We start from the raw sequence: 27,461 nt of genomic DNA on the forward strand, positions 1-27,461 counted from the left end.
GGGGCCGGTTCCTGGGTTTTCTTGTCCTCAGTTTCACAAGCTGCACGGGTGGGTGCTGTGTCTGTTCTGTGATGTGTGCTGTCGTTCCAGAACAAAACGCTAACCGCTGTGGCCACGGCCATGGGACCCCAGTCAGCAGGTGCCTGGGCCTCAGGCCAACTCCGGAGCGCTGCACACTCAGGACAGCTGGCCACAGCCCTTTGGGGGGTGCCCTGTTGAGCCTCGTGCCAGGTCTCCAGGCAGGCCTGGTCCTAGGACCCCTCAACCCCCGCAGCCCCCGCAGCCCTGGCTGGTGCCTGGTGAGCCCCTCCTGGAGTAGCTTGCTGCCCGCTGGGCCAGGACGTCCTGTGGTGAGCATGGTTGGGAAGGTGCTGGCCCCGGGGCCTGCTCAGTGGTCACTGGTGTGTCCGAAGCCCAGGTGGCCCCTGCGACTGGAGCCCCGGGGAGGAGGAGGAGGCAGGCAGCAGGGATGAGCAGATGCACGGGCCCTGAGGGTCCCAGGGCTGGTTCTGGGTCGCTGGCCCATCCTGCCTCAGCAGGTGCAGGTGTTCTTCCCAGGTCCCGCTGATGATTTAGGACCAGGATGTGCTTCCAGTGGGCCCAACTGGCTTAAATTTGACTCACCCGTGTCCATGATGGGGTTTATGATGTTTGTTTGGAAATTAAGAAATGACTTTCCCAACATCGTGGGAAGAAATCAAAGGCCATTGGGCAGGGTTAGGGGGTTGGCTCCTTCCTCCCACGGCCACGCACCTGTCCTGGATGTCCTGAGGTCAGGTGATAGCGGCTTAGACTTCATTTCAGGACAGGTGTCCCCATGGCTGGTTTTCACGACGTGCCCTCATTTCATCAGTGGCTTTGTGCTCATGGGAGACACGATCAGATCCTTTTTAAAAAACAATATTTTGTCTAATCATAAAAGTAACAAGATTGTTGTCGACATTGGGGAGAATATGAAGAATAAAGTACATTACTGTTTAATAAGCCCATAATTCTGCTTTCTGGGGGCAGTGCTGTTACTGACTGGATGTGGCGTGCACACACGGGCTCTCTTGCAGCGTGTGTGGTGACGGACGCCGCGTCAGGCCTCTTCCAGCCCAGTGCTGCCGGCCTGGAGGGTTGGGGACCTGAGTGGCCATGGGAAGGACACCGCCATGTGGGCTGGGCAGCCAGGCTTCCTCTCCTGGCCACACAGATGATTTATCTGCCCCGACGCGCCCGGAAGCTGTGCCCTCCAGAGCAGCTTTCAGTAATGAAATGCAGCCTTCTGAGTTACCTGCTTCCCGAAGGTGGGTTCCCACATGCATTTTCCTCTTGATTTTTATGTCATAAAAATGACATAAAATGACCCAAATCAGGCATTTTTTCCCCAGAGGAAACTGCCCCAGCTCCTACCACCCTACCTTCCTGAGCTCTCCGTGACCCAAGGACATGGGGATGAGCTTCTGAGCTGGCATCCGCACACAGTGGGGTGTGTGGTAAGGTCAGCTCTAGTGTTACCAGGACGGTTGGCAAAACCGGAATGTGGACTGTAGGTTAGATTCGAGGTCTGCAGCCACGTTCAACCTGGTGCACGGGGCTGTGCACGGGGCTGTGCACGGAGATTATCAGTATGGTGTCCTTGCTCTTACACGCACACCATGCACCACGATGTTCCCTGGTAAAAGGATGCCAAGTGTGGCTTCTGTCAGACCCTCAGAAAAAGTAAGTGCATGCACATGGGAGGACCGATTATACAAATGTGCGTTTTCTGAGGACTTCACTGTTTGCATCTTTTCTCTGAGTTTGAAAAATGTTCGGATAGTAACTTAAAAAAAAATCCTACAGGGGCGTTTGGGGGGCACAGTTGGTTAAGTGTCCAACTCTTGGTTTGGGCTCAGGTCATGATCTCATGTTCATGAGTTCAAGTCCCGTGTCAGGCTCTGTGCTGACAGCATGGAACCTGCTTGGAGTTCTCGCTCTTTCCCTCACTCTCTGCCCCTCCCTCACTCGTGCTCTCTCTCAAAATAAATAAGCTTAGAAAAAAGAAAAAGAAAACGCTCTGAATGACAGCACAAAGCATGACACACACACACACACACACACACACCTGCCCCCATCAGCCCTCCCTCTGGCCTGCAGGAAGCCAGCTCCCTACAGCCCTCTGCTGTGTGGCCACAGCCCCTTCCCCACCCGCCTTCTGCTGTCCTCCAGAGGTGGGCCTCAGGTCCAGGGAGCCCTGGACCGAGTGCTGTTTGGTGCTGCCCATCTTTGAGCTGCACACAGATGGAGTGGAGTCATCACTGTGTGCGTTCCATTACAGGCGTGTTCAATTCATCCCCCTCCACCCCCCACTGCTGGTGATGGTGATGCCTGGACTGCTTCCAGGGTCTGCTGTCTGTGTGCAGGTGCTCAGCTTCCTCCAGGGCTCGCTGGGTGTGGACATGAGGGAGGGGTGGGGGCAGGGTCTGTCCCTCAGCCCAGCACCTCTCCTTGGTTCTGCCAGAGCCCTCCTGGGTGTCCTGCCAGGCAGGTGGGTGCTGGGTGGGCAGGGCAGGGGGTGCTAGCATTTCCAGAGGCTCGGGTGCTGGGAGGGGGGAGGCCGAGCTGGACCTGAGGTGTTCCCAGAGATTCCTGTCTGTGGACGTAACATCCACCCCCTTGCTCAGGAAAGACACTGAGTGTGTCTGTGTCTGCCTCCCCCCCGCCCCCGGCCCCCTACCGTCTCCCGGCCCAGGGCCCAGCAGGGACTGGGCGAGGCAGCCTGCACAGGGGCCTTCCTACCTCCGAGGACCCTGTGTACTCAGCATGTTAACAGTGCCCCACAGGCGGTGCTGCCCCCCGTCCCTGTGAGCCGGGTGGTGGTCTGGTAATGTGCTCCCCAGACTCTTGCTCTGGGGGGCTCAGCGTGCGCAGGGCTGCGGCGGGGCATCAGGACCCCAGGACCCCCTCCCCCGTTGCGTCCCACGCTGATAACTTGGAAACCCCCTGCCGTTCTTGAAGTTTAGGCCACACGTGTGTATCTGGTGACCTGTGTGTGTTGACCTCGGTGAACAAAAGTGCATTTTAGGGCTTCTTTTCTAAGTGGCTTTTGTCACTCAGCCTTATGTGGGGATGTTAGGGTGGTGTGTGCACGTTGATGTGTGCTGTGTTGTGAGATTGCAGCCACGTTAATTCTGCATTCTCTAGATGATGAAATTGTGGGTACTTCAAGTACTTTGCTATTGAAACCTCCATTAACTTTTAAAATTCTCTTGGTGACATCTGTGTAAAATGGAACATTTCTTTATAATTTTATTTAATTTTTATTTTTTTAACATTTATTTTAGAGAGAGAGAAGGAATGAGCTCAGGGGTGGGGGGTGAAACGCAGAGAGAGAGGGAGATACAGAATCCGAAACAGGCTCCAGGCTCGGAGCTGTCAGCACAGAGCCTAACGCAGGGCTTGAACCCACAAAGCGTGAGATCCTGAGCTGAGACGAAGTCGGGTGCTTAACTGACTGAGCCGCCCAGGTGTCCCTTTATAATTTTATTTTTAATTTTCTTTTTATAAAATAAAAAGAGACAAAAGCATACGTAGTCGTGGGAGAGGGGTAGAGAGAGAAAAAAAGACGGAGAGAATCTTAAGCAGGCTCCATGCTCAGCGCAGAGCCCAATTCAAGGTTTGATCCCACAACCCTGGAATCGTGACCTGAGCCGAAATCAAGAGTTGGATGCTCCACGGACTGAAGCCCCAGGCTCCCTGAAGTAGAACATCTCTGATGAATTGCTCAGTCCTTAGAGGGGCAGCCTCTGGAGTTGAAGCCCTGGCCACGAGCAGGTGGGGAGCAGGGAGGGCTCCCAGCAGCTCGTTCTGACTGCTTCTTGCCCATGGCGAGCTCCCCTGGAGCCTGGACTCAGCCGCCCATCACAGTCCAGGCCTGTGCTTTGTAGATCTATGTAGCCTCACCCCAGATGTCCCCCGTGGGGTCCTGCTGAGGCCCACACTGACCCCGGCCACACGGCTGCTGGTGAAGGGCACACTGGGCTTCAGCGGGAGGCCCTGTAGACTTTGGAATTCGGACAAATAAGTGAAGGATGAAATCGGTGCCCTCAGTTCCAACACACTTTCTCTTCCTGAACCACCTCGGGTTCCCGCTTCCGCGGGCCTCGTAGCCTAGAGCTGTAAACACCTGGCAGCCTCTTCCTGCCCCAGCCGGCCTTGGGGTGGCCCCTGCAGGGACAGGAGCACGACCTGATGCGACCCCTCTGTGGCGGTTGGCAGACACGCACTGGGAAGGCAGCAGCCATTTCTCCAAGGCAGTGAGTGTGTCTGGCAGCTGGCCGTCTCCGTGGTGCCAGGCATAGGGGGTCACAGGCTGCTGGGGCACAAGGTTATACCATGTCACTTTCTGTCCCCAGATCACCAGAAACTGGAGAGAGAAGCTCGAATCTGCCGCCTTCTGAAGCACTCCAACATCGGTGAGCAGCCCCCCAAGGGGTTGGGGCCCCCCTCTCTACTCCCCCTGTCAGCAGGCTTTCTCCCCCGATGGCCGGACTTGCAGAGAGTTACCAGAAGGTCCGCTTTTCCTTCTCCATAGATGTGCCCCTCCCTGTGGCCCCTGGAAACATCAGACTCTGGGGGTTTGGGGCAGCCTCCTGTGGGAACTCCACCTGGATGGGCCCCCTCCCCTCGCTCTGTAACCCCAAATTGTGTGTGACTCTGGCGAGAACATCCTCAGAGACCCCAGCAGGCGTCGTCCTGGCTGAGGTCCCAGGTCTCTTTCTGGAGAACCGCTGCTGACCCCTGCGATCCCTGGCGCTGTGGCCTGGGGCGGTGGTCTCGGCAGGGGCACAGAGCCCCGGGAGCCTTGGGGGAGCCCTTTGCCCTAAAAGCCCAGATCATGTCCCCGTAAGTGGTACAGTTGTAGGGGCTGCAGACCCTGGAGTAAGCGGGCCCCTTGACCTCCATTCAGCCATGTGCCCACCCCTTACCCACGTGGCACCCATGTGGCCCCTGCTTGCTGCCCTGTGGAGCAGGGGTTTGTGTGTACCTGCCTGTCCCTCCCTGAGTATGGCCCTTTAGGGCCTTGGAGCCCACTCTGAGAAGCAGCCAGGAGGCACGGAGGGGACTCTGGGTGTGCTGCCACAGGGACACCCCAGAGCTCATCAAGGTGAAGTCCTGGGACCCTCCTGCCAGGACTCTGCTTTAGTCATTCCAGGACAGGACCCAGGACTGTGTATGAACAGCAGGCGGTGGGGGCAGCCAGTGCAGGAGCCACCCCCAGACCAGGACCCTTAGCCTCCCGGAGGCCCAAGGGGCTACAGGAAGCCTCGGCCAGGCCTTAGAGCTGGGCCTGGGGGCCCAGCCCTGCCTGTAGCTGTCCTGGACCAGTGGGAGGGGTAGGGAGGCAGATCCCCCACTTCCTGGGTAGCCCCTGTGCCAGTGGGCCTGGGCCAGCGTGTTTTACTTCCAGATTCTCAGGGTGAGTGCGTTGGACCCAGATCTGTCACCAGGAAGCCTGACTCGGGCCTGGGGTGGGCCTGGGAATTGTGACCTTCACCAGCTCACCAAGTGGCTCTGACACAGGCGTCCACAGGGACCTCGGCCCAGTCTTCACTGGCAGGGGGTAGGGGGTGTTTGGGTGAATGGTGGGCTTCAGCCTGACCTCCCACTGCCCCAGCTGTTGTCCTCTGTGCATCTGGGCCAGACGCCAGGCACTTCTCCCCTCTCTCCTCGTGCTCCTGGCAGATAGCAGCACGCTGCCAACTCCTTCCTTGGCAGCCTCTCCCCTGCATCCTGTGAGCACCAGCTGAGGGCAGGCCACCATTCTGAGCACTTTTCAGGAATCCCCTCTTAAGCGAGGAGGACCCAGGTGTTCTGTGGTACTTTGAGACACTTCTTCACGTCTTCCTGCCCTGCCTGGATGCCCCATGTAGTTCCTGGTCGGTTCTCATCAGTCCTTCAAGTCCTTGTAGCAGCTTTATTCCAAAACACAGGGCAGAACTGTGCAGAGGGAACATTCTAGAACATGGGAGTCAGAGCTGAGCCCAGGGTGCAAAGGGAACATTCCAGAACATGGGGGAGGCCAGCCTGAGACAGGATAGGTTAAGCTAGCACATTCCAGAAGATGGGGAGGCCAGGCTGAGACTGGAGTGCAGAGGGAACATTCCAGAACATGGAGGGGGCCAGGCTGAGCCCGGGATGTAAAGGGAACATTCCAGAACATGGGATTTAAGGCTGAGACAGGTTAGCTGGAACATTCTAGAACAGGCAGACACAGGGCTGAGACTGGGTGCAGAGGGAACATTCCAGAACACGGGGAGTTAAGGCTGAGACAGGTTTAGTTGGAAAATTCCAGAACATAGGGAGTCAGGGCTGAGACTAGGGTGCAGAGGGAACATTCCAGAACACAGGGGAGTCAGAGCTAAGGTTCAGCTGGAACATTCCAGAATAGGCAGACGGTGGGCTGACACTGGGGTGCAGACAGAACATTTCAGAAGAGGTGGATGCACGGCTGAGACTGGGGTCCAGGGGGAACATGCTCTATAGACTCAGGAGGGGTTCTCTGAGGAGTAGTGGGAGAGATTCCTCCGGGGGAGGTGAAGGGAGCCCCTTGCTCCCTGGCCTGAGTCTGCCCAGCTCCACCCTAGACAGAAGTGCCCCCAGACCCCTGGGAGAGGAAGCCAGGTACAGGTCAGGGGCTCTGAGAGGGGCTCCCCTTCCTGTGCCAACTTCCTTAGGGAGCAATTGTGTCCAGGATGAGGGGAGGATAGGAGAAAAGAAGAGGGAAGAAGCCTCAGTTTCCCCATCTGCAAAGTGGGGAGTGCCCAGCAGGACCTGGGATGAGTCAGGTGGGGAGCAGGTGCAGTGTTGAGGCCTTTCTTTGTGGAGTTGGAGGCTGCAGGGAAGCAGAGGGGAGGCTGGGGGGAGGTAATCTCCCCCCAGCCTCCCCTCTGCACATTGACCACCTCTCCTCGGGCCTGGTTCCTGGGTTAGAACTGAGCGCCTTTGCTGGGTGATTTACCCCTGATCTGGGCAGGTGGGGGCCGTGGAGGACAGTGTGCTGGGTGGCTCCCTGCCTGGACAGGGGGCAGGAGACAGGTTTCCAGTGTCCGGATCCTGGGGCCTGCAGCTGGTGATGTCACACACCCGGGCTGGGCCTTCCTGTTTCAGAAGCACGGGAGTCCAGAGAGAGGGTCCAGAGCCTACCTGGGAGGGTGGAGGGACCTCCTGATAGCCCCCTGGCCTGGAGGAGCCGGGCCCCGGGGAGGGGAGCATCCGGGTGTGCCCCCCAGGCCCTCTGTGTCAAGCACAGCTCCTAGATGCAGTCAGGACTTTCTTGCCACCATGCACCGTACTCACAGTGGTGTTCACCTGCTGTCTTTAAGTGGGCTCAGATGGTCCCCTTCTTTACTTAGCTCTGTCACAAATCAGTCTGATAAGCTGGCTAGGTTTTTTTCTGAACCATTAAAATATTTTTGCACATTAAAAATTTTAGAAAAAAATGAGTGTCCACGTGCACACAGCCTGCACTCCACATGGACCCCCTATGTCTCCTGGGCAAGGAGGCGGGACCCCCCTCTCAGTGGCACTGGGGAGCAGCACCCAGCTTTATGGACCCCTGGGCCCCCACCCAGGGAAGGACCGGAAGGCCCCCAGGAATGTCCCTCAGTGGGTGCTGCCTTCAGGGACCCTCAGTCCTCTCTCACTTGGAGCTTAAGGGGGGTGGTGGAGGGCTGAGGAGACTGCTCAGAAGTCCCCTTGCTGAGGCGAAGCCAGGAGGCAGTGAGCTCTTGTTCACCCCACCTTTTTCCGGGGAGGAGGGTGCAGTGAGCAGGCTCTGCTGTGTGCTGGGGACCAGCGGGGCAGCCTGCTGGAGTGGATCCTGGGCTGCTGTGTGGGCCGAGGCCTCCCGGACGTCCCTGGGAGGGGTGACTGAGCCCAGACAGCGGGGGAGGCCGTGGGCCCTGGAGGACCACAGTGAGGGCAGAGGGGAGAGGGCTGGGTGCTGTACCTTGAGCAGACACAGAGAAAGGGGAGCCAGCCGCCACCCCCCAACCCCGCACCGAGCCAGTGCGTGGCCCCCTCCTCAGGGCCCAGACTCCCCTGCTGCTTGTGGGGAGCCCACCCTTGGTGCCGACCTCTGGCCCCTGTCAGCACAGATGCCGGCTTGGGCTTCCTGGAGACTCCCTGGGGGGATTGGAGCTGAGGAGGGAGGAGGTCTGCAGGCAGTCAGGAACTAGGACAACGCCAGGGGTGCGAGGGAGGGGCCGTGGCCTGAGAGAAGGTGCTGCACCCCACTCTGAGCGCCAGTGGCCTGACTTGCCAGGAGAGGAGAGCAGCTTGTGGGAGTCCACATCCCTGACCCCCATACCACTGGGCCTCTGGGGAGCTGTGTATCTCCCAGCCGGTGGCTGAACCTCTCTGTGCAGCATCCCTCAGGTGGCTGGCGCGGGTACAGAGAGAGGCGTCTGCACGAGGGAGGCTCCCAGAGCACAGAGGGCAGGAGCTGGCATGTGAGGGGCCGTGCCCACAATGAACCATTCCTAGAAATGTGTGCTGTTCAGTGTGGGTGTGTCTCCAACTGGACAGAGAGGAGGCCATGTGGTTGGCGTGTGCACTGAGTTGCCATTCACTAGCTCACTCATCAAACACTAGTGGGCTGTGTGGCTGGCACGCCCCAGGCTCAGGGGCGCACAAAGTGGACCAGGCCAGGAGGGGAGCCCTGTGGCCGACATGCCCCAGGCTCAGGGACACACAGAGTGGACCAGGCAGGAGGGGAAGCCCAAACCCAGGCCCTGAGCTTTTGCCCGTGATGCCTCCCTAGGCTCCCCAGCTTGTCCAAAGAGCCACATGATGTGGCCCCACTGAGCGCCTTCCATATGAATGGCTCCTTTCCAGGGCCTGGTCCAAGGAGCCCCACCCCTCCTGCTACTGTTATGTGCCCCGGGAGGGGGTTGCTGAGAGGGACCTGGATCTCCCTCTGGCAGAGGAAAGGCGGCAGCAGACACCTAGAGGCCCCATGAAGCCCCTCAGGCTCTGCCCTGCAGCTCCCCCCCCCCGGGGGCCCCAGCCCCAGGCCATGGGGAGCCCAGGCCCTTGTCAGGACAGGTGGGCTCCCTCTGCGTGCGAGGTGAGCCTGAGCAGGTGTGGAGGGGAGCTCAGCAGCAAGGTCGGGCCCCAGGCTGGGCGAGCCCCTCACGGCCTCTTCTGTCTGCAGTGCGACTCCACGACAGCATCTCGGAAGAAGGCTTCCACTACCTGGTCTTTGATCTGTAAGTGCTGGAGCTGGGGGGGGGGGGGGGGGGGCCCCGAGGCTGCTCCTGGGGTGAAATGCGAGGCCTCCCCAGCCCCCGGAGGACAGGCCCCGACCCCCGCCCCTCCTTTCCTGCCAGCGTCCCCACCTCCTGTTTACTCTGCACCATCGGGGTCCATGTCCCCCAAGGGGCCGTCTACCCACTGGGCCCTCTTGTCCTTGGGGCCTGTGGCCCCTGTGAGCCCGTGTGTGCACATGTGTGTGTGTGAGCAGTGGCAGACAGAGGAGGCTTCTGGGGCCCTGGAGGCCTCTGGCTTCCTGCTGACAGCTCCCACAGCAGGGCTATATTTAGCATCTGTGAGTCATTGTGTCTTGGGACCAGGGCTCTGGGTAGGCAGGGGCCTAGGCTTTGGGCGGCCTCTAGTGGCCTTCAGACAGCCACATGGCGGGGTGCTGCCTCAAGGACAGCTGCTCCTCCCTTAAAGGACAGATGGGCCTGAGAGCCCTGGGCTTTCTCTGGCTCCTCCTGTCCCTGCAGGGGCTTAGTCACCTCTCAATACCCCAGGCAGCCACGGCTGGCTGGGGACACAGCTGCCACTGCTAGGCTGAAGCTGTGCCCCAAAAGTCTACCCTGTGACCCCTGCAGAGGGGGCAGGTTTGGTGTCACCCCCACCCCCCACCCTATGCCCTCAGACCAACCCGGCTTCACCTGCTTCTTTTGCAGGGATTGTAGAAGCCATGGGGCTGGGAGGGGTGGCCTTGCCCAGGCCCTGGTGGCAGACAGGTGGGTGGGTATGATTTAGGAGCAGACTGGGAGGGAGAGAATGGGGTACACATGTGCATGATTGTGTGTGTGTAATTGCACGCATGTGTGTGCACGTGTTACAGGTTCTTATCTCTTAGCCCACACAACGGGCAGGGAACATGTGGCTGGTGTTTGTAGGGGTCAGGGGAGGGGAAGGGCCTGGGCCCTGCATGCTCTCCCCACAGACCTCTGTGGCCTGCAAGCCTGCGGCACTGGGCCTCAGGCAGCTGTTTCTCGGCGGGGGGGGGGGGGGGGGGGGGGGGGGGGGGGGAGCAGGAGCAGGGATGAATAGAGGCAGGCCCCGCCAGCAGCCACCCCCCCGACCCCGGCCCTCTCCCATCACTCCGCAGACCCTCGACAGATCTGTGGCGCCAGAATTGGGGAAGCACTTGGAGTCTGGGAGGCCCCAAGCTTGGAGGCTGTATGGATTCAGGAGTTGACAGGTCTCCCCACTCCCTCCCTGGGAATGTCACCAAGCTTTGGGGACAGCCCAGAATCAGCCACATTGTCCAGCTGTGGAAAGGGAGGACAGGAGGGAGGTGCCGGTCTCCGGATCAGGTCCTTCCTGCCAGTGTGAGACACTCTCCACCCCAAGCAATCAGTGCCCTGCCCTGTAACCCTGCACTATGTGGCCCCAGGTGCCTGTCAGCATAGCAGCCTCCTGTGGACGCGGGGACCCAGGGACCCAGAGGGCACGTCCCTAGCCCTGGGCAAGGCTTCCTGGGGTGGATCCCTGTGTTCCTGCTGGGTCCTGGCCAGTACCTGGTGGCTTTCTTGCCTTTGCACTGTGTGGGCGCCGGGTGTGCAGAGCCTGACCGGTGAGCGCTGTGTGCAGATCGACGGCAGATCCCTTCTCCTGGATTCTCCAGGCTCTGCCTCCCTTAGGCGGTCGCCTGCTCTGAGCCTCAGGCTCTCTTGGTGGCAGAGTTGGGCCCTAAAAGCCCCTCACTCCCAGAGTCGTCGGCATGGCCAGTGGGGTCATGAGGCAGGCGTCTAGCCAGAGTAGCGGGTGTGCTACCACCCAGCATGTCCCGCTTTCATTTTTGTCCACCGCTAAAGGATAGCCCACCCATGACAGGGTCACCCGTCCAGCACTGCCCCTACCATAGGCCACAGCCCTGGGCACTGGGCACAAAGACAAGGTGTGGCTGGAGAGGGTGGGAAGCCTGGGCGGGTCCCCTGTGGGCAAGCCCAGGACAGCCCCTCCCCTCTCCCTGTGTGTCTCACCCAGTTGTCTTCCTGTCCACACCATGGGTTCCAGCCCGAGGGACCCCAGGGAACCTGGCATCTTTCTGGGTTCCCAGAGGCCCTCTAGGCAGTGGCTGGTGTCTGGGTGTTCATCCCAATGGCAGGGCCTGAGGGCTAGTCTCTGAGCAGGGACACGTGGGGACAGAAACCCCACTCTCTTCCTAGACAGACTTTGAATACCTCGTGGTCTTGCCCACCAGAGACCGGATCCAGACACAGTCTCTTCTGGCCCCTTGCTCTGTGCAGGGACACATCTCTTGTCCTGGGGGACTTGAGGGGGCCAGATCTCGTCGGGCCTGGAATTAGAGTCACAGGCCCAGGGAACATTGCAGAGACCTGGGCCAGGCTCCGCCACTTAGTTCCTTGAGACTTGGTTTTCTGAGCATAATTGTGCTGTGACCTGGAGCAGGGGTGAGAACTAAAATATCAAATGCTGCCACGAGTAAGGACTTGGTAAGCTGTCAGTCCTAGGTGACAATTGGCAATAGGGTTAAGGAGGAAGTGCTGATAGTGGAGTCCTCCTAGGAGGGAGGAGGAGGACGGAGGGGGAGGAGGAGGAGAAAGGGTAGGAGGTGGGGAGAGTGAGGGAGAAGAGGGGGGAGGGGGAGGAGGACGAGGGGGAGTGGAAGGGGGAGGGGAGGGGAGGGGAAGGAGTTGATGTCAGTGGCTGTGAGGGTGACAGAAGTGGTGTCTCCAGACTGACCTGTGTGCTCCACCTGCAGGGTGACGGGTGGGGAGCTCTTCGAAGACATCGTGGCCAGAGAGTACTACAGTGAGGCAGATGCCAGGTAGGTGTGCAGCCCTCACTCCCCCTGCCCTCTTCTCTACCCACCCCTGCCTCATCAGGCAGTCTGGGCAGGTTCCAAGAACAGGGGCAGCCCGAGTGTCCTCCCGCAGAGTAGAGGCATGGCTGGAGTCCAGAACCCCTGGGGTGGGAACTGGCCCACAGACTGGAGTGCTTTCCCTGGGGCGACTGGAAGGGAGAGAGCAGACAGCCTATGATGGTGGCCCCCCCTGCCCTCCCTGAGATGTCTCTCTGTGGCCCATGGCCGGCACCAAGGCCCATGGGCCTTCCCCCAGGAGCCAGGCAGTTTCCAGATGCTTCACCAAAGACAAGGCAGGAATCCCTTCCTTCCTTCCTTCCTTCCTTCCTTTCTTTTTTTTTTTTTTTAATATTTTTTATTTATTTTTGAGAGAGACAGAGCAAGAGTGAGAGCAGGGGAGGAGCAGAGAGGGAGACACAGAATCTGAAGTAGGCTCCAGACTCCGAGCTGTCAGCACAGAGCCTGACGCGGGGCTCAGAACCCATGAACCACGAGATCATGACCTAAGCTGAAGTCAGAAGCTTAACCGACTGAGCCACCCCCCCCCCCAGGTGCCCCTGCAGGAATCCCTTTCTGTGTGTCCTCCCCAGGGTGGGGGGGCAGAAGCCCCTGGACAGCCCTTCATGCTGGGGGCAGCCCACACAGGGGATGAGGGGCCCAGTGATCTGGGAACAGTGGGGCCTCCTCCCTGGAAGGCTAGGCCACTCATGACCTGCTGTGTCCCATGCTGGTGGCCACAGGCCCTCTGAACCCTGACTGTGCGTCTCAGCTTGAAGACTGCTGAGGCTGCTCCCTGGCCGCTGGTCCCCCTGCTCACCGGGCCAGGAGACACTCGCATGACAGACATAAAGGGAGACAGTGGCCATCTCTAGGCCATGGACGTAACGATGGATGATTTTTATTTTTAATTTTTTTGTGTTGTCTATTTCTAAAAATTTTTTAATGAATATGTATTATTTTTCTATTCAAGAAAATGAACGTTATCTTTAAAAGTAGCTTTTTATGACTCACTTGTGCACCCATGGGGGACCTTGCCCATTGGTGACAGCCTGGGCTCTGCAAGAAGGTGTGAGCAGGTCCCCACAGAACCCAGGGGCTGCAGGCGGGCGGTGTGGCAGGGTCAGGCTGAGCTGTCAGGCTGGGGTGTCAGGGACAGGCAGGGCTGGGCTTCTCCTCCAGCCAGACTGCCCAGGGGTGGGGGCTGCTTTCTTGAGGCTCCTTGAGGAGCCCAGGGCCCTGGGAGTGGCCTGTCCCCTTCAGCAGCAGGAAGACACAGCCCTTATTTCCCTCTTCGAGCATAGCAAGCCATGGAGCAGCACTGCCCTGTCTTGCTCAGAAGTGTCCACGGGAATGCCCCGAGCGTAGGTGCCTGCCTGCCGGCCCAGCCGCCCTGGGGTCTGCAGGGGCGGGAGGGGCTCTGGGGCCAGGACGGAAGGGTCCCAGCAGGCTGTCCCCAGACCAGGTCCAGGTCAGCGCGGGGTCAAGGAGGGCTCCTTCCAATTCTGCCTCCCATGCCACCTGGCTGCCCAGGGAGATCATGTACCTTCACTGGCCTCTTTCCCCACCTGAAACCCTCTGCCCAGGTCCTCCTTCCTTAACCCCCACCACTGCCCATGCCATGGGCGCCTGTGGGCATCGTCAGGAACTGTGGTGGACGTGACTGAGGCAAGCTCCCGTCCTGGGAGGGTGCCAGTGTCAACTGTCTTTCTCTGGGGACCCAAGGCACCAGGCGCACATGGTGGGCACGGAGCTCCCTTTCAGGGTCCTCCAGGGCCCTGCCGCTCACAGCCCCGTGTCCGGTGGCTTCTGTGTGTCCAGTTTCTGGAGGAGGTGGGAGCCCCGGAGGAGTTCCTAATCCAGAAGGCCAGAGACTGGTCTCAGGAAGAAGTCAGATCTTGACCTGGCGGTTTGTGGGGACCGAAGGGTCTCTTTTCAGAGCAGAGAGAGCAAAGTTCAGAATGTTTAGAACGCTGCTGCTAAAAGCCTAAAAAGCTATGTGGCCACTGAGAGAGATGTACGAGGGCCCCTGGGAATCTGGCTCCCGAGGGGGAGGGCACAGCAGGGGCATAGCTGGGGTGACCTCAGAGCCCGGGACCCTGAGAATATAGTGGCCAGGACTCCACCAGCATCTGGAATGTGCTTGGGAACAGCTCTGACCACAGAAGGTCCCACTGAGGAAGACAGTGAGCAGGAGGCAGAAGCCGGGCAGGACCTCATGACTGGCCAGGTGGCCTCACGTCCGCCCAGGCTGTGGTCTCAGGTGGGAGTGGTGAGGGCACTGGTGTTCAGGGTTCAGGAGTGGTGCTCAGAAACCCCCAGAAGGCAGGGCTGCCTGGAAAGGGCCCCGGAGGTAGCTCCCATGTTGGTCCTGGACACCCGCCCACACCACCGCGTGGGCAGGGAGGCCCCGCACAGCCTTCTCTTGGGGAACTTGGTTTGCTCAGCCAGCTGGTTCCTGAGCACCAGAGGGAGCCCCTGCCAGCCCGTTTCTACATCAGGGTGGCTGCAGAGCCCCTGGAGCAGTGTCTGTCCTGAGCTGTAGGCCTTGATCTCAGCCGCACGGCCAAGTCCCATGATGCTCCTGGAGAGATGCAGACCCTCTCTGCCAGCTCAGGGGCCGCAGTCTCACATCTCTGGCGACGGTTTGGGCCCTGCATTGGGACAAGGAGGAGGCCAGGGTTGGGCTCACGCCCTCTGAGCCGACATCATCAATCTATCCTGTGGCAGGTGGACCCTTGGGTCTGACAGATGTTTTCAGAGCATCTTCTGCCGGGCGGGATGAGGGACACAGAAAGGAAAGAACGATGCCTCTGCTGTCACAGAGGCCTCTGTTCAGTGCAGAGACACCAACACAGGATGTGCCAGCCATGTGACTGCAGGGGGTGACCAACATGGGGGGTCCAGAGGGTGTTGCCAGGGCTCGGAGCCAGAAGGGGTCTTGAGGGTAAAGGTGGAAGACGGGCCGGGCCAAAGTGGGAGGGCAGTGATCTCAGCAGGTCTGAGCTTGAAGCCAGGTCACCCCGGGGGCTTGCAGGAATGGCCAGAGGCCCAGGACACACCTGCCGTGGGCTGCGAGGGCGGCCGGGGTGCTGGGGGACGGCAGGGCACATAGCAGGGCGCGCAGACCCACAGCCAGGGCTGAGTTGCTGCATCACGGGAAGGAGCCGCCCTGCAGGGGTCTCCCACGCCCTGTGTGGGTGCTGCAGTGCGCAGGTGGTCGGGGGTCTGCAGCTGAGCACCGTGCACACACCCTCCGGACGGCGGCTCTCTGGGGCTGGCAGTCATCCCCTGTCTCGACCCTGGCTTGGCCACCTCAGTGGCAAGTGCTGGGGGCTCCACCTGGCCCAGGAGAACTTCCCAGACCTCATGGCCATACTCTGGAGAGCAGATTAGGTCCCCCGGATGAGCCTGGGGGGGTGGGGATCAGCCCGCGGGGGCTGAGCCCATGGCTGCAGTAACAGGGTCTGGTGGTGGCTGGATGTGGGCCTGGTGCCACCAGGACAGGGACGAGGGTCCCAGGGGACTGCTCCATGCAGATGAGGGCTTTGTGAATCACAAGAGCAAGGAAGCAGTTTCTGAGGGTGAGTTAGGCCAGGACACAGGGACAGAAAGCCCAGGACAAGGGGGCAGGAGCATCAGGACATGGGAGGGGGCTGTGGCCCCAGCTCCCTGACCCCCATGAAGCTTGGGAGTCTGTCACTATTGGGGCTCCAAGGGCCTGGCTTCTACAGGAAGGACACTCAGGTTTGCTTTTTTACGCAGTGGCAGATGGTCTCCAGATGTGGCCAGAGCTGTTTGAGGAGCGGACCTGGTCTGTCGCCCTCCCTGAGTCTGCTGTCAGGAAAACAGAGCCGCCCCCTCCAGCTGACCCTCAGTCACCTTACAGGGTCCGGCCATGGCAGGAGGGGCTCTGAGGCAATCTGCCCCCCTCCCTTACCCCCACCCAGAGGGGTTGAGACTGAGACCCTGGGCAGTGGGCTCCCGGCGGCCTGTGCCCGGCTCCAGGGGCTGCTGGAAACTGTTCGGACACCTTGGGCCATCTGGGGGCACAGGCAGGCTCAGGCCTCAAGGTGCTGTGTGCGCAGAGGCAGGGGTCCTTGGGGCTGGTGTGCAGTGATGTTGCTGATGCACAGGTGTCCAGGGTGCCTGAGAGCAGCCCAGACCTCCCACTCCAGCCAGTCCTCCCAGACTTCTCCGTGGCTCGGGGCTTGGGGCTCTGGGCAAAGCTGGGCTGCCTCTCCCCCAGGAGAGCTTCCCGGCCCCTAGGCTACAGAGCTGAGCAGCCAGCAGCCTTGCGGATGTTCGGGGTTGCTGAAATGAAACAGCACCTGCTTCAACACTTGAGCACTGGCTGCAGCGTTAGCACCACCCAGGACACAGCAGGGCCCTGGTGCTGGGGCACCACCCCGCTCCAAAGTGCCCTCTCCCCCCTCTCCCTTCAAGCCCACCTAGCAGGGTGTGGGCTCGGCCCTGGCCTCCCTCCCTTTGAGCTAGAGGGTGCTGGCTCAAGGTCATGCTTGGTCGGCATGTGCCTGGGGAGGTGCCCCCCAAACACGGATGTTTCCTCTGAGGGTCCCTTCATGAGCCTGGTCGGAGGAGAAGGCAGGGTGAGGGGTGCGGGGGGGGCCTGGCCTTGCCTTGTGCTGGCTTGTGGAGGTGAGGCAAGAGCCCCAGAGGCCCCCTTCTGGCCGGTATGGCAGGTACCATCCCTGCTTCCCTTTGACCCTGCCCCAGTGCCACACGGCACCCCACTCTTGCACCCCTGACCACCCCTCTAATTAGGGCCACCCTCACTAATACGCCTGCTGTTTGCGACAGTCACTGCATCCAGCAGATCCTGGAGGCGGTTCTCCATTGCCACCAAATGGGGGTCGTTCACAGGGACCTCAAGGTGAGTTCCCCACTCTGCTCTGTGTCAGGGCTCCATTGTCTGTACCTGCATGTCTTGTAAAAAGAGGCTCCGGAGGAGCAGTGGGCAGGAGATGCTGGGTGTGTGGGCACACATGTGTGTGCGCAGAATGTGTGCAGGTGTGCATGTGTGTACTTGTGTGGGCATGTGTATATGTGTGCACAAAGGCAGGAGAGCAAATGTGCTCACATGCATGTGTGTGTGCATGAAGGTATGTGTGTGTATGCATGAAGGCGTGTGCATGCATGTGAGTGCACATAAAGGTGTGCACATGCATGTGTGTATGCATGAAGTTGTACGTGCATGTGTGCATGAAGGCATCTGGGTGTGTGTGCGTTTGCATGTGTGTGTGTGCATGCATGTATGTGTGTAGGAAGAAGTATGTGTGCGTGCATGTGTGTGTCTGCACATGTCCCTCCAGACCCCTCCAGGCTCCAGGACTGAGAGAGGGCACTTGTCAAAAATCAGCCTATCATCCCACGTCCACTTGGGTGTCTCTTTCTGGGCTCCAGGTGAGACTCAGACCTGGCGGGGGGCACGCAGGTGATGTGCCTGCAGGCAGGGCTGATGCCAAGGGAGCAGGGGGTGAGGGGCTGGCCTCCCTGCTCTTTGCCAGTGTCCAGCCCAGTGTGCAGATCTCTGCTGTCCCAGGCTCAGCTCTAGGCAACCTGGCATGGCCTCAGGAGGAGCAGCAGCCCTCCCCTGCCTCCCAGTCTCTCCAAAGCTGTGTTCCCGTCAGCTTTTTCTCTGGGGCGTGGGCATGGGCCTGTCATTCCTGCAGAGTCCCCAGGCAGCCTTTGAAACCAGCCTTCCCACAGAGTGCATGGGTGCTCACACCGAATGGGGTCACCTTGGGCCCACCAAGGAGTGTGTGCGTGTGAGCGATCTTTGCGGCGGCTTCTCTGGGGCCGGGTCATGCCAGGAGCAGGCCAGGGCTCCCTCTCTGCAGTTCCCACATGGTCCTGCAGCCCTCCGCACCTGCGCCAGAGGCCTGCCTTGTCATGGGTCTCCCCTTCTGTCATCATATTTGGTCTGAAGCAGAATCACTTGGTGGTGCATCCCCACCTTGTTCCTGACCCTCATGATTCATACCTAACTCTTCAGGCCAAGGCAGTGCTCCCCACAGTCCAGCTGTGACCTCGGGGCAAACAGCACCCTTCTGCCTCCTGCCAGGTGTGAAGGGCAGAGTGCCCTCCTCTGGAGGAGAACCCCGTCTCCTGGTCTCCTGACTGGGACAGAATCCCAAAGGCGGCAGCATGGTGGGTCTGCTCTCAGCCAAGATGGGGAGGGAGGAGAGCATGGGGGGCGGGGCTCTGCCGCATCCCTTCCTCTCCAGGGGTCTCCAGCCTTTCCCTGAGAGGAAGCTCACTTAACTCTTGCTTCTCAGGAGTGCAGGTTTGTTTCCCCTGATCTGTAGAATTCACGTGAAGCCCCCTGGCCGGCCACAGCCCTGTCCCTACTCTTTCAGACTCCTTCATGTGGGAGCAGGAGAATGTGGGGGGCCCCCTGTCCTGCTTACATGGTCAAAACGAAGGTGTTCAGGGGCCTCCAGGCTGTGCTGGGCGAGCAGGCATGTGTCCCCGTGGCATGTGTCATCTGCGGGGATGGAGCCCGGAGGGACCCTGGTTCCTGCTGTGGGGCCGGCACCCTTCATGGGTTCTGAGTGCCTCTTGTCACAATCTGACATGTCAGGGTTACAAGCGTGTTTACCCTGAAATAGCAGTGTGGTCTCAGTGGGCCCACCTGTTCGGAGGGTGGCCTGTGAAGGGCTGAGGGACCCAGGAGCCCCTGGCCATCAGGGATGGGGAAGTCTGGAGGCCGCCACCGCCGGAGGTGGCTGGGCCAGGACTGGAGGGGCCCTGTGTACAGGACACAGTGTACAGGGACCCCGTTGGGCCCTCGGGGCCAAGTGTCCCCAGTGAGGGACAGCAGCCCCCTTGGTGCTCTTGTGGGACAGGGCATGAATGTCATTTCAGCTTGAGCAAGGCTGCTGCTCCCTGAGGCTGGGTACATGCGACAGGCCTTTCCCACCTAGGGGTGGGACAGCCGAGCCAGAGGGACTTGGTGGGCAGATGTTCCACGATGCCTGGGCTGTGGGGCCCGTGTCCCTCCTCTGTGCCCTCTGGGGTCACCATCCTCAGGCAGCCCCCCACCCTCTGAGCACCTAGACATGAGGTGTGGGGAGAGAACATGACCTGCCAGGGCTCATAGGGTGCCCTTAGTGGGGTCACTGCCCTGGGTGTGAGCCCGCTCCCTTCTGTCCCTGGGAAGGTCACAGGGTGTCAGCCACGCCCCGGGTGGTACCCACAGGGCAGCCTCCAAGCCGCTGTCGTGTCTGTCGTGTAACCACACGCCCACTGGCTGGTCGCCTTCCCTGCAGCCGGAGAACCTGCTCCTGGCCAGCAAATGCAAAGGGGCTGCGGTGAAGCTGGCGGACTTTGGCCTGGCCATTGAGGTGCAGGGAGACCAGCAGGCATGGTTTGGTGAGTGCCCAGCTGGCGAGGTGGGGGGTGGGGTGGGGCGGGGGTCAGCAGCTGCCTGGGCCCTCACACTGCCTCTCGTGGTCTGCAGGGTTCGCTGGCACGCCAGGCTACCTGTCCCCAGAGGTCCTGCGCAAGGAGGCATATGGCAAGCCAGTGGACATCTGGGCATGTGGTGAGGCCTCCGTGCAGTGGGGGGTATTGGGGGCTCAGGGAGGGAGGCGTGCACTTGTGCCACTTGGGCTGTGCCAGACCCACCCCTGGGCTGCCCCCAGCCAGGAGCCCCTCCCAAGTCACAGAAGTCCACCTCCCCAGTGAGAGGTCTGGGCAGAAGCCACGCAGGGCTGCCAGAGGGTCCCCTGCAGAGCTGAGCACTAGAGATGACACTTCAGGGGTGGGGGGATGCGAGGACCCCAGTGACCTCATGGGGCTCACTGGCTCTGGGCAGGGTCCCCGTCACAGCCAAGGCCAAGGACACCATAGCTGTTAAGTGCTGGAGGTGGGCCCCTGACCCCCCTGTCCCCTGGGTGGGGGGGAGCAGTGTGTCCTGACTGGTGTGTCACTGTACTTGTGTTCCAAGGGCACAGGGATGGGCTGTGCTGGGTGCGGGGCACGGTGGGAGCTGTGGGATCTGGGGAATGGGGGTGGGGCTGTGGGGGCGGAGGGGTCTAGAGAGTGGGGGGTGGGTGCCGGTGGACACTGAGAGGTTCAGGGAGGCTGCAGGGGTGGGGGACCTAGTGAGTGGGGGCCTGGAGGTGGGAGCTGCAGGGTGGGGACAGGGGCTGGAGGCTGCAGGGTAAGGGGTTGGGTTCTGGGGGCGGGGCTCCTGGGGGCTGGGGGTGGGGCTGTGTGGTGGGGGTGCAGGGGCTGCAGGGGTAGGGGCTGGGGGCTGGGGACGAGGCTGCATGGGGGTGGGGGTGGAGGCTGGAGGCAGCAGAATAGGGGCTGGGTGCTGGAGGGACTGTGGGTAGGGGCTGGGGGTAGGGCTGCATGGGGGTGGGGAAGGGGGAGAGGGCTGCAGGGGTAGGGGCAGCGGGCTGCGGGGGCGGGGGCTGCAGGCCAGGCACAGTGTGAGGCTGGCACTCTGCTCTGCACAGGGGTGATCCTGTACATCCTGCTCGTGGGCTACCCACCCTTCTGGGATGAAGACCAGCACAAGCTGTACCAGCAGATCAAGGCGGGAGCCTACGACGTGAGTGCTGGGACCCCGCCCTGTCTGGGGGGGCAGGGGACAGGTGGCACCACCTGCCCCCAGAATCTTGACCCGGATGACACCTCTCGGAAATTTCGGGCTTTTGCCTGGGAAGGAGGCTTCAGACTCTGTCACGTGTTGCTTGCTTTCTAGTTTCCATCCCCTGAGTGGGACACAGTCACTCCTGAAGCCAAAAACCTCATCAATCAGATGCTGACCATCAACCCCGCCAAGCGCATTACCGCCCACGAGGCACTGAAGCACCCGTGGGTCTGTGTAAGTGCTCCTGGCGAGCTTACCCTGGGGTCCCCTCGCTCCTGCAGAGCCCCTGGTCTGCTGGGCACCGCACAGGCCTCCACCTCTGGGAGGATGAGGCTCCGGGGGCAGAGAGGCCCTGTCCCAGGTGTGAGGGGATGGAGCACAGAGGCAGACCAGAACAAGCCAGCTGGGCTGTGGCTCGAGGAGGGGAGGGCAGGCCGTGAGGGGTGAGGTGCGGGGGCCCAGGCAGCAGCAGGAACAGATGGCCCCCTGCTGTCCCTCTCCCTGACCCTCCTCTTGAGATGCCTCAGGTACAAAGCTGACTCCCCTCTTCCCACAGCAACGGTCCACCGTGGCCTCCATGATGCACAGGCAGGAGACCGTGGAGTGCCTGAAAAAGTTCAATGCCCGGAGGAAGCTCAAGGTGAGGCACGGACCCAGCCCCCAGCCCCCTGCCCACTTGCCCCACCGCACCCAGGGGTGTGCCCTTGAGGGCCCCATGCTCAGAGAGGCCAGAGGGTCCTGACAGGCTTGGCGAGGAGAGGCACAGGGGTTCAGTGACCTTGGCACCACCCCACACCAGACATGCCAGGTGGACTCAGCCCCGATGTGGCAGTGACACCAGAGGTGCACAGAGCAGGCCCGTGGGCCAAGTGCTCTCCGAGGCCACTTGCTCCATGTAAGTGAGTGGACAGCCGTGGACCCCGGTGGGCTCGGTGAGGAGAGCACCCTAGCTGGCACTTGCGGGTGGGGGACAGCTGGCAGGGGGCCGACCTGCGGGAGGCCGGCCCCTCGTGGGCCTCCCCAAAGCACTGCTGCAGGAAGGGAGGCTTTGGGCAGTGGGCAGCCACTGTCTTGGCTCTGTAGGAAGGGGTCCTGGCACCTTTGAGGACTCTCACGCCTGCAAGGCCCTGACCCTGGTCCTGCCCAGGCACCCAGGGGCTGAGGTCGGGGCCAGGGTTTCTTGGCCTCAGATGTATGTCTCTCTCCAGGGGGCCATCCTCACCACCATGCTGGCCACGAGAAATTTCTCAGGTGAGAACAGTCTTCGCCAGGAAGAGAAGGCTCACGACTGACCCGTGGCCAGCGGCCCGCCCCTCTCACCCTGTTGGCCCTTCTCCTCCACTGCTCAGCAGCCCAGCCTTCTGCCCTCTGAGGGCAGGGAGGCCTGGGCTTCACAGGCTACACCCCGGGGGCCAGCCCCCTCCCACCCGGCCCCGCCCCTTCGTGTTGGGTCTCTGTGTCCTCGCCTGACGCCCCAGTGTCTGAGCTGCCTGCCGCCAGGGCTGCGGCTCTGTGTGTCTGTCCGGATGTTGGTTGGCACCTCTGTGGCCTCGTTGTTGTCCTGAGCCCTCTGAGCACCGTTCTGTGTGTGGGAGGGGAGGGGAGAGGATGGCCCAGGACCTTCCTGCTGAGCTCCGGACGTGCTGGCGGCCACCCGCCTGGGGTACCGAGGGCGGGCAGGGCTGGGGGCGTGCGGCTTCTCTAGGGGGTCTGTAGGCGACCCCAAGGCCAGGGGCCCCTGGCAGGCCTATTGGGCACAGCGTCTCCCCCAGGGGCAGGTCGCCTTCTGGCTGTCCTGTGGTGTCTGTCGCCCACGTCATCAGGTGCGGGAGCGTCTGGGGTCCGTTCTTGTCCATGTGCATTCAGCACCCCATCCTGTTACTTTCACTGCAGGGGAGGGGGGGCCGTGCTGTCACACCAATGCTAATAGGACCTGTCCTATGCGCAAGCCTTCCCAGCAGACTCGAGAAGCCCCTGAGGGGGTTTTCTAGGGAGAAAGGAGGCAGGCGCTCCCCAGCCGGCTCCGTCCTGTCCCCACTCTCCTGTGAACGGGACTCTGGAACCATTCACCACCCAACTGTGGACTCTAATCTTCTTCTGCTTCCTTTGTCTCTCCTCCCTTCCCCTGCCCACCCCGTCTGTGTCCGCCCCTCCCTCGTCTCTAACCCGGTGCTAACAGTGGGCAGACAGACCACCGCTCCGGCCACAATGTCCACCGCGGCCTCCGGCACCACCATGGGGCTGGTGGAACAAGGTAGATGTTCTTGACCAGGGTCCCCCCTGTCAGCATGCAGCCCCCTCGCTGCACGCAGCTGCCGCCCCAGAGGCCCCGGGAGCCCCCGCTCCCGCCGTGCACAGGTCGTACTCAGAGGGCCTTGGACCCCACCTGCTAAAGGAGGGGCCAGGCTAGGTGACCCCTAAGCTATGCCTCCACCCACATGCATTTCACTGAACTTTGGTCCTGGCCCCTGAGTCTGGGGGTCAGGTGACCCTTCTGGTCAGAGCCCTTTGCACTCTGATCTCTCTCCCCACTTGTCTGTCAGGAACCCCTCATTCATGGTGTCCTTGACCACCCATAGGAAGCCTCCAGGCTGATGCTGAGTTCGAACCCCAAATGGAGGGCCCCAGGGAATAAAGGCACAGAGGCAGAGACCCTGCCCCTTGAGAGACCTCTCGCTGGCTTCAGCCAGCCCTGGCCATCCAGCTGTAACCTTAGGCAGAACCCCGAGGGCCAGCAGACCCCAGGACTTGTTGCTGGAGCAGCATGAACTGGGGATGGGCAGGGTTAGGGTGCACGGAGCCAGCTGATGACCGATCCCAGGGCTCCCCAATTGGAGCTGTGGGCCCTAGGTACTGCCATTCGTCGCCTTGTGCTTCGGCTTGGGGTGGGGTGGAGGGCTCACCCCCACCCCGTCCACCCCAGCTCTTGCCTCAACATCCCCGCCTGGTGTGCAGCCCCGCCTGCCCAGCCAGAGGGCCCCTTCCCAGCCACGTCCCCATGGGATGCTCAGGGGAAGGCTGCCCTCGGGAAGGAGAGTCCTTCCCTTCCTGTGAGCTCAGTGGACGTGTCAAACAGGCGAGACTCCCAGAGGGCTGTCCTTGGCTTCACCTCCAGAGCCCTCGTAGAGCGTGCGAGAAGAGGAGAACATAGCAGGAACAGGGAGCTCCGGGGGAAGGAAGGGCTGCTGTCCAGCCGCAGCAAGCGGGACCTCTGGCTGCTCTCTGCCGCGGGCCCCTGCCTGCAGCCGCCTGCCCAGCAGTGGCTGAGCACTGCATGAGGCCATGTGCATGTGCAGCCCCAGCCGCCAAGGGCCGCTGTGTCCCCGGGCGGTCAGTGCATGAGGACGGAGCCCAGCATGGCTGTCCCAGGTGACCGGTGTGCGGAAGGGGCAGAGGCTGGGCCCGCCCTGTGGGCTGAGGGCCCCCCTGCTAGGTCAGCCCAGCTCAGCCAGAGGCACTAGGTGGGGTCTCAGTTTCAAGGCCATTGCTCCTGCACAGAGACGGCCCCCTGGTGACATAGCACCTGGGCCAGAGGAGCCCGGGGGTCTTTGTAGACAGATGCTGAGGTTCAGGGGAGGGTCTTGGCCTTCCTCAAGGAGGGGGTGACCACAGCCTGGCCAGAGGACCCCTGGTGGGTAGGCCAAGGGTCTCTGCGTATCTGCCACAGCTCTGTGGTGCCTCTGCAGGCCCCCTGGCTCCTGCTGTGATATAGCGCACCTGACTTGAGAAAACACGGAGGGAACAGCTTGTGCTCTTGACTGCCAGTGTAGAGGGGGTTCAACGAGGCCCTGGAGCCAGTCTGGGGTGGAGATGTGAACTTCTAGAAGCTGCTTTCAGGGAGGGCCACAACTCTGTGTCCACGCTGCGCCCAGACTCACAGATGCTGCTTGAAGTGGCTCCTGGGGGACAGTGTTTGGGAATTGGGTGAGAGGATTGGTGTCTGCTGTCGGGTTTTCCGGAGCTTGGGCCCTGGTGGAGCCGTCCGAGTCCCCAGATGGGTGTTGCCATCCTGAGTAGCACAGTCTGGGTTTTAACAAGAGTCAGGGACTGAGGGGGTTACCCTCGTGAGACCCAGGTCTGTCCCAGGGTCTCCATCTGCCTCCGCCCAGGCCCTGGCTTGGGGGTGGGGGTGGAGGCCAGCCAGTGCCGACTGCATCTCCTCCGGGGCGCTGGGCCAGCCCCAGCCTGCACCGCTCTGAGGCCGAGGCCACAAGGTGCCTGCCGCGGGGCCCGGCTTCAGTTCGGGTGTGGGGTCAGCTTGCCTGCCTGCTCAGCTGCCTTGATGCGTGTGTGTGCCTTGGGGGTGAGGGGGCTTTCTCTTCCTGTCCCTGGAGGATCTCCACCCCCAGCTGTTCAGCCAACAAGGAGGGGTCCCCGCATGACTCCCACTTCAGAGGAGATGGGGTCTGCCTGTGCACTGGACGCTGGGGTAGGGATAGGGGTATGAGGGAGGGGAGTGCTGAGGTCAGGGTGGGTCAAGGGGGCTGTACTGACACTGCTCAGGAACAAGAGCTCCTGTGTGCAGGGCTGGCCTGCCCCTCCCCTGTTCCTGCAGCCAGAGGTGCCTCCAAGAAGGTGGCAGTTTTGGTGCGGGGACGTTCTTGGGTCTTGGCTGCCGGGCCTCAGGACACAGTTCTGATCCAGCTTCCCTAGGGAGGCTGAGACACAGAGCGGGTGGGCCTGGGAGGCGATGAAAGGGGTAGCCTTTTGTCCCTTCGCTTACTGGGACCCCGCGACACCTCTCATGGGGTGAGGCCCACCAGACGCGGGGCTGGGGCAAGAGGTAGGCTCTGTGGTGCAACGCTGCCCCCTGGATCCTGGGGGAGGAGAGGACGGGTTGTGGGGGGAGGTCTGGGAACAGAAACTGTGCCCACAGTGGCTCTCAGAAGGTCCCATAGGGCTCTCCAGCCGAGCACAGTCACCTGTGTCCCTGCACAGAGCCTAGTCAGGGCGGCGGAGAGAGGAAGGCGGTCCGGAGGCGGCAGCCCAGAGGCCTGGGCCCCCGCCTGGCTACTGCACTGGGGACTCAACAGTGGTTCTCAAGGTGAAGCAGCGTTAGGACCCTCTACGACAGATGAACAGCTGAACAGATACCACACCCACCTCCCCCGACCCCGGAGGTCTGGGGTGGACCTGGGTGGTCCTGACGCTGCTGGCATGGGGAACCCACTTTGAGAACCGCTGCATTTCTCTGGGTCCAAGTGTGCACAGGGGTCTGATGTCACAGCCCTGAGTGGGCGTCCCTCCAGGGACATTGCCTGCAGTGAGGGGTCCTGGGCCAGGCTCCCTGGGGACCACCCTGGTCCTGCTGAGCGGGGAGCTCTGCTCAGGGATGGCTGGCTAGAGCTGTAGAGCAGGGGGCTGGGAAGGGCAGCGGTCTAGACCACCCTGGGCCCCACCCCTCTGCGTCTGCCCCCAGGGCTGCTTCTCTAACCTGCACCGGCTGGGAGCGTGGGTGGAGCGGGCAGGACAAGGCTGAGTCCTGGGCCACACACCAGACCCCGACCTGACCACATGAATCTTGTTTTCTCTCTTTCCTTCACTACTCTGTCCTCACCCTTCCCTTCCTGCGAGGTAAGCTGACCTCTTTCGTGCCGTGACTCCACCATTAAAACTAACCGCTCTGGAGAGAGCAGATGCAGGGAGGGTGGGCTCAGGTGGGAGAGGGGGAGGTGAGGGCCAGGCTGCCCCGACCTCTGTGGGGTCATGTTGGGGTGACACAGGCCATCTGCCGGGCGTCTGTCAGGGGGTGGGAGCCTGGGACCCTCCTCCGAGAGTATCATCCTCAGAGCCCAGGGTCCTCGGGGGGACAGAGAGGCCCATGTTGGGGCTGGTGTCTCCAGAGCAGGGCCAGGACTCCAGGACTGGTTCACGAAAAACGAGGCAGCCCCTTGGGTGCCCTGAGCTGGAGGGGCATGGGGGGGGGGTACAGCCAGGGACCTGAGTCCTGTTGGCTGAGGAAGGGACCAGGAGGCTGAGAGCAGGCAGGCCCCTGGGGATGAGCTCCTCCCTGCTTGGGTGGCCAGCTACAGCCCATCCCCCCTGCCCAAGAATGCGGAGAATGACAGACAGATGTCCCCACCCCACCCTGGTGCCCTGTCCAGTGTTCTTATCTGGGGCAGAACCGGGTGGGAGGGGAGACCTCCGGTGTCCTGCAGGGTCATAGCGCATGGCCAGGGGAAAGGCCCTGTCCTGGAGATGATGGTGTTGGGCAGCCCTTTCCAGGATGGCCCTGCTCAGAACTGGCTACCAGCCCACTTTGGCCCCAGCTGGCCACAGAAACCACTCTGCCTCAGGACCTGGGGTGGCTCTCCTTCCCACTTGCTCTTGAGGGCCCCCAGAGCCTGGCTGGTCCCTGAGGCCCCTGAGGGATGGGCAATGTTAGCCCCAGGTCCTTTGCTCATGCTGTGTGTATCCTTCTCATGCAGCAGCCAAGAGTTTACTCAACAAGAAAGCAGATGCAGTGAAGGTGAGTGCTTTAGTCCCTGGGGTTTGGGGGAAACCCTGCCAATTGGCTCCACCCCACTGTCCTGCAGGGCCTCCCTCCTGGTCAGGCTGGTCCCCCTTGTCCCTCTAACCTCCTCTCTCTCTCCACAGCCCCAGACGAACAGCACCAAAAACAGTGCAGCTGTGACCAGCCCTAAGGGGACGCTCCCTCCGGCCGCCCTGGTATTGAGCCTCTCAGCCCCCTGCTTCTGGGCCCTCCTGCACCCTGGGTGTGTGGTGGCCACCCGTCAGGAGGCC

General features: G+C 61.5%; 1 protein-coding gene across 4 annotated transcripts in view; it reads left to right on the top strand.

Moving 5' to 3' along the window:
- CAMK2B (calcium/calmodulin dependent protein kinase II beta) overlaps positions 1-27,461 on the top strand; it is an 80,202-nt gene that overhangs the window by 42,221 nt on the left and 10,520 nt on the right. For 2 of the 4 annotated variants that reach the window (XM_039242970.1, XM_039242971.1), the window contains exons 3-15: positions 4,380-4,439; positions 9,182-9,236; positions 11,993-12,058; positions 16,913-16,985; positions 19,384-19,486; positions 19,575-19,658; positions 20,581-20,675; positions 20,829-20,951; positions 21,274-21,357; positions 21,926-21,968; positions 22,897-22,971; positions 27,149-27,186; positions 27,315-27,386. In XM_039242970.1, coding sequence (XP_039098901.1) covers positions 4,380-4,439; positions 9,182-9,236; positions 11,993-12,058; positions 16,913-16,985; positions 19,384-19,486; positions 19,575-19,658; positions 20,581-20,675; positions 20,829-20,951; positions 21,274-21,357; positions 21,926-21,968; positions 22,897-22,971; positions 27,149-27,186; positions 27,315-27,386 — 971 coding nt within the window. The remainder of the gene's footprint in view (positions 1-4,379; positions 4,440-9,181; positions 9,237-11,992; positions 12,059-16,912; positions 16,986-19,383; positions 19,487-19,574; positions 19,659-20,580; positions 20,676-20,828; positions 20,952-21,273; positions 21,358-21,925; positions 21,969-22,896; positions 22,972-27,148; positions 27,187-27,314; positions 27,387-27,461) is intronic. The other 2 variants (XM_039242972.1, XM_039242973.1) reach the window with 1 other exon arrangement.

This window comes from Hyaena hyaena, unplaced genomic scaffold, assembly GCF_003009895.1.
Source record: "Hyaena hyaena isolate Hyena2069 unplaced genomic scaffold, ASM300989v1 scaffold_218, whole genome shotgun sequence".
Classification (NCBI taxonomy): Eukaryota; Metazoa; Chordata; class Mammalia; order Carnivora; family Hyaenidae; genus Hyaena; species Hyaena hyaena.